The sequence below is a fragment of the Nannospalax galili genome, unplaced genomic scaffold (genome assembly GCF_000622305.1).
Source record: "Nannospalax galili isolate Female #2095 unplaced genomic scaffold, S.galili_v1.0 scaffold461, whole genome shotgun sequence".
NCBI classification, from domain to species: domain Eukaryota; kingdom Metazoa; phylum Chordata; class Mammalia; order Rodentia; family Spalacidae; genus Nannospalax; species Nannospalax galili.
The window spans coordinates 1,378,964-1,384,772 of record NW_008349975.1 but is presented as its reverse complement, the minus strand read 5'-3'; the positions used below and the strand labels follow the sequence as shown (position 1 = coordinate 1,384,772).

Genomic DNA, 5,809 nt, shown 5'->3' with positions numbered 1-5,809 from the left:
ATCTGACCATTGCTATGTGTGTTACCTCCCTGTCAACATGACAGAAGACTTAGAAAGGAAGAAAAGTCTTCAGTTCAGTGTCAGAGCTTCCATTCCCTGGTCTGCTGTGCTTTGGGCTGGAGATGAAGCAGAGTATCAAAGCAGCAGGAACGTGTGAGAGGCCATTTCCTTCCTAATCACAAGCTAGAGAGACCAGAAGGAGCAAAGAAAGGATAAATCCTGCAAGACCACACCCTCCCGTGACTTACTTCCAACTAGGCCCCTCATCTTACCATCCCTACTACCTCCCAATTGTCCATTCAGTTATGAATCTAGTAATGGATGAATCAGTTGACATCAGAGTCCTCATGATCGTTACTTCCCCCAAATGCTCCCTCTGCACATTGATGGATTGAGCAGCAAGGGTTTAACATCCCAGAATTTGGAGGACATTTCAGATCCACACCATAGCACTGCACTGGGCAGAATCACTCCCTCTAATAAGAGGAAGGATAGAGTGGTACTTATCACAGTCTAATGAGAGATCGAGCTATGTCCAGACTCATTTTTTCTTAACTTGCATTTACTGCTGTGGACCAATGGGATGGCTCAGGAGGTACAGGCTCTTACTGTACCTGATAACCTAAGTTTGATCCCCAGGACTCACATAGGGTGGAAGGAGAGAACTGACTCCCACAAGGTCATATGTGCTTTGGCATGTGCACACCTACCCACATAAGTATATACACACAAAAAGAAAAAAAAAATATATATATTTGAGACAGGGTCTCCTTATAGCCCCAGTTGGCCTGGAACTCCTGCTATGTAGACCAGGCTAGCTTGAACTGACAGAGATCCACCTGTCTCTGCCTCCCAAGTGCTGGGATTAAAGGGCTTGCCCAGCTAAAAAAATAAATATAATTGAATTATATCAGTAGTTTGAATTTCTGCAGTACACAGTTCAGCCTCAGCATAAGTGATCTACCCACAACTGAATATGCATTTGTGATAATACTTTGATATGCTTATCTTTTCTCTCTTGCTGCCTTTAAAACAACTTGAAACATAGGTAAGTTCCAGGGGCTGGAGTGATACTCAGTGGTTAAGAGCACTGGCTGCTCTTGCAAAGGACCCAGGTACGATTCCCAGCACCCATATGGTGACTAACCTCTGTAACTCCAGTTCCAGGGGATCTCAAAGCCCTCTTCTGACAGACATGGGTGCACTTACATACATGCATGCAATACACTCATACACATAAAAACAAACAAACAAAACCTCTCCTAGAAATCCTAAATGTTCTAAACCACAAGTCCTTTAAAAATCCTTTTTCAGTGAAGAACATAAACATTTCCTTTCATTTTCCATTAGAAAGATGAATTGCTTTAATAAATATGGGGAATTACTTTGAAAACATGAAATTGGGCCGGTGAGAAGGATCAGCAAGGTTAAGGAATTTACCACCAAATTTAATGACCAGCGTTCCAGACTTCAGGCCCCACTTGGAAGGAGAGAACTGCTGTAAGCTGTCCTCTGACCTCAACATGCATACCCTCACCCCACGTACACACACTGCGAATAAATGTAATACATTAAAAAATACATAAAATTAATGCATTTTTGAAAAAACACGGCTTTAAAACTGCTTTAGACATAGATACCATTCTATTTTCCCATTTGCAACTATTAAGTCTAGAAATCCAAAGAGAAAGGCCTGTTTCGCATTGCCTTTTTATGGGACATTAGCTTTTGATAGTCCTGATAGAATGTCTAATAATTCATAGTATTTTAAGCTAGCCCTCTTTTGTTTTATTCTATTCGGAATTACAACTAAGACTGGGTTTTTCTCTACCGGGTTCTGTGTGTGTGCGCTGGGAGGCGGTAAGGAAACTTGGGGGCGCAAGCGGGGATCCCCCGCAGCCTGCTGGGGTGCGTGGAACGAACCCACTGCTCTTATGCGGGTCTCAATTGCGGACGCTTGGCAACCCGGCGCCGGGACAGGGACTGCGGAGTGGAGGCGGGGCCGGTACCGCAGGCCGGGCTTACAGGGTACCAGCGCCGCCGAGGCCGCACCAGCCGGGCGGGAATCCCCCAGCCGGGAAAAGGACGCGAGCCAGGGCGGTGCGGGAAAGGCCCGGGCGCGACACACCGCACTGCCGTCCCTACAGCTCGGGGTCCGCCTTCCTTCACCTCAACCGGGTACGTCACAGAAGTCGCTGCGCACCGCACGCTCCCGTCTCTAACCATTTATTAATCTAAGGTACGGCCGCGCTCTCTAGCTCCCGAGAGGCCGCGCTGCAGGCTCGGCCTGGGTGACAGGTTCTAAGTAGTGGCTGCCCGAGGCGACCTGACAGACTTCTTTCGTCACCTCAGGGCCTGCAGAAACAGCCGCCATTACTTCAGTCTGAAAAAAACAAGCGCTAGTTGCCCGGGTTCATATTTTTAAATCTGGCGGGGCAGGTCCTCTTGGGCCAACCACGCCCCCAGTTTACATTCTTAGCCAATCAGTGTCTGGCCCGCCATTTTTCAAACGCTTTTTATACCGCCAATCAAGACAGAGCAGTACATTCCTCTTCAGACCGGTTCCAACGGGTCTGGGAGTTAACGACCTGGGAGACCCACCGAACTTGCTAGGCTGCGGCTAGAGGGAGGGGCTTGGCGAGACTCCGACCAATCAGAAGTCGTCTACGTGAAGGGGCGGGGACTCTCCTTGTTTGAATACTCGTCAGAGCCAATCAGAGAGGTGGAGGTGTGGCCTGTGTCTGGGCTCGTCAAGTTGAGGTGGCGAGGAGAGGTCTGCAAAACAAGAGGCTGAGGGTTGCGTTAGCGGTAAACCAGTTCTCGCCGGAGCTTAGGGAAGGAAGTAACTTGGTTAGGCCCTGAGGGAAAAGCTTGCGCCGGGTAAGAAGCAGCTCCCCGGAGGTTGGCAGGAGGCCTGCTCTTCCCGCGTACCGGGGAACTTCTGTCGGGTGCCGACGCGGAGGCTCCCGGGGTTCCCCCCGGCGGGCAGAATTTGGGGTGCAGGCCAGAGAGGGCCGGAGCTGCGGAGGGCGGGCGGGAAGTCCCGGGACCGGCCGCAATTTGAGTTTTAATGGAAGGTGCGGCGAGTGGCGGCAGGCGCGCGACCTGGAAGCGGCGGGGCTTTTCTGTCAGCGAGGGTTTGGAGGGCGCACGGACGGCGGCGTCTCTCCGAGTCCGGAGCAGCGGTGGGTCGGCCGGGCGGGGCGGCGCGCGCCGGGAGGAGGGCACGGAGCGCGTTTGGGCGGGAAGCCGAGGGTCTGGGCCACGCCGACCGCCTTTCTCCGTCAGGTGGACGCCGCGCCGTCAGCATGGGCAAAGGAGACCCCAACAAGCCGCGGGGCAAGATGTCCTCCTACGCCTTCTTCGTGCAGACCTGCCGCGAGGAGCACAAGAAGAAGCACCCCGACTCCTCGGTCAACTTCGCCGAGTTCTCCAAGAAGTGCTCGGAGAGATGGAAGGTGAGCGGCCGGGGAGCTCGGGGCCGGCTTCGGGGGGGGGCTCGGGGCCGGGGTGGAGACCTCGCTCTGATCTGTGAGCTTGAGACCCACCCGGGCTTTAAAGAGGGCGCCAGACGCGCGGCCTGGGCATGGGGCGCTTCTGTTTGGATCTTGGTGTTTTGACCCATTTTCTGCCCGCAGACCATGTCCGCCAAGGAGAAGTCGAAGTTTGAAGACATGGCCAAAAGTGACAAAGCTCGTTATGACAGGGAGATGAAGAATTACGTTCCGCCCAAAGGGGATAAAAAAGGGAAGAAGAAAGACCCGAATGCACCCAAAAGACCACCGTAAGTTCCTGTAAAGCGGCCCAAGCTGCCTCCAGCCGGCGTTTTCCTTGTTTATTAACCCTCCCGCTTCCTCCCAGGTCTGCCTTCTTCCTGTTTTGCTCTGAGCATCGCCCAAAGATCAAAAGTGAGCACCCCGGCCTGTCTATCGGAGACACTGCCAAAAAGTTGGGTGAAATGTGGTCTGAACAGTCAGCCAAAGATAAACAGCCGTATGAGCAGAAAGCCGCCAAGCTGAAGGAGAAGTACGAGAAGGTGGGTTGCTTGCTCGCCCTGACGTGTTAGGTTCCGGCTGTAGAAAGTTGGGGGGGGTTGGGTAATTAGCTTGGTTTCTGAAAAAGCCTAATGAAACTTGTGTATTAGTAGCACTGAGTAGTTAGGACCTTTCTTTTGATTGAGATGAGTGTAGCCTTCATGAATTCCTGTGTGCACTAATTATTTCTGTGAGTCTTAGGGTGGAGTGCCAAATACGTTGTTTTATGCAGATGTGTCTAAAAATGTAAAGTTGGAAGATAATGCGAGGTAACTGGTATTGTCAGTGAAAGTAGTAACACTGATCTAAGGAGACTACTGTCATTACGTTTAAATCCTAAAGAGCACAAATAGACCAGAGGTAGACCACATAACCTTTTTAAGGTTAGGGTTACTGGTCAACTTGTGGATGTTTACAGTCAAGTGTGCTTTTTCACACTTGGGTGATGACACCGGATGCCGATCTTATTCTGTTAATATTTCAGGATATTGCTGCCTACCGTGCCAAGGGCAAAAGTGAAGCAGGAAAGAAGGGCCCTGGTAGGCCAACAGGCTCAAAGAAGAAGAATGAACCAGAGGATGAGGAAGAAGAGGAGGAGGAGGAGGAAGATGAAGATGAGGAAGAAGAGGAGGAGGATGAAGAATAAACAGCTGTCCTGTAATATGTGTGGGGTGTGTGTGCTCAGGCAATTGTTTTGCTAAGAATGTGAAATTCAAGTGCAGCTCAACATTAGCATCAGTATAAAAAATGTACAGATTTTTGTATAGCTGATGAGATTCTTTGTAGAGAAAATACTTTTTTAAAAATACAGGTTGTAGCTTTTTTGACGGGCTACTACATAGTTAGATTTTAAAGCTTTTGATGTTGAATGTTCCTAAATATTTAATGGTTTCTTTAATTTCTTTAGGTAGCACAGCAAACTTCATAGGAATTTGTATTACTAGTAAATTTTGGGTTTTTTAGGATGTTGCATTTTTTTTGTTTTTTAAAAAAAATTTGTAATAAAATTATGTATATTATTTGTATTGTGTTTGTCTTAATATACTAAACTTTCCCTTAAACATGGATTGCAGCCATACCAGTTTTTCTTTACACATTGTTTTGTATTTTAACATTTTTGTAGATTTATTAGCTAACTTGTCCCTCTGATTTTTTTTGGGGGGGGGGCGGATTTTGTGATCACAGGCTGGGGCATTATTAGTAACAATGTTTAAAGTTAGTGACATTGACTCAATTACCAGAGCAAATAGACTTAAGACTTCCAAACAGTTCAAGATTGTGCTACTTACAGTTTGATTATACATTTAAATTTGAGGTTTTTGTTTATCATAACATGAAACCTAGTTTTCAGGTATTCAGTGATTTAGTATGCTAAAACATTCTGGATAAAGTACTGATACCCACATGCGAGGGTTAAACATCTTGGAAGCAGAGGAAGAGGTAACATGAATCTGAAAAGCCCTGAAATGATACGAAATAGGTTCTATCTCCAACCCCCCACTACTTGCAGGTATGTTTGTGAAAACACTGAAAGTAGGTGGGATCAGGTTGGGTGTGGTGGCATGTACTTGAAAACCTATTGCTTGGGAGATAGGAGGAGAAAGTTAAAGGCCTGCCTGGGCTATGTATATCAGAAGACCCTGTCTAGAAAGTAGTTAAACACTCATTCTTTTATGGTACAACATAAAATCCCTCCTCAGCTTGAGACAACTGATGACCCTAGTGAGCCAAGGAAGACATGAACATGTTGGTATTAATAGAAAAGCTATGATTAT

At 47.9% G+C, this 5,809-nt stretch overlaps 1 protein-coding gene across 2 annotated transcripts; it reads left to right on the top strand.

Moving 5' to 3' along the window:
- The first annotated feature begins 2,724 nt into the window (after nucleotides 1-2,724).
- Nucleotides 2,725-5,053, top strand: Hmgb2 (high mobility group box 2). Of its 2 annotated transcripts, XM_029570438.1 has the most exons (6): nucleotides 2,730-2,880; nucleotides 3,078-3,185; nucleotides 3,289-3,458; nucleotides 3,639-3,784; nucleotides 3,862-4,036; nucleotides 4,519-5,053. In XM_029570438.1, exons 3-6 carry the CDS (start codon nucleotides 3,309-3,311, stop codon nucleotides 4,678-4,680), a joined length of 633 nt encoding a protein of 210 aa, XP_029426298.1. In that variant the 5' UTR covers nucleotides 2,730-2,880; nucleotides 3,078-3,185; nucleotides 3,289-3,308; the 3' UTR covers nucleotides 4,681-5,053. The 2 variants fall into 2 exon arrangements, with proteins under 2 accessions (XP_008845355.1, XP_029426298.1); XM_008847133.3 differs by lacking the exon at nucleotides 3,078-3,185 and having other exon boundaries at nucleotides 2,725-2,880.
- The last annotated feature ends 756 nt before the right edge of the window (nucleotides 5,054-5,809 follow it).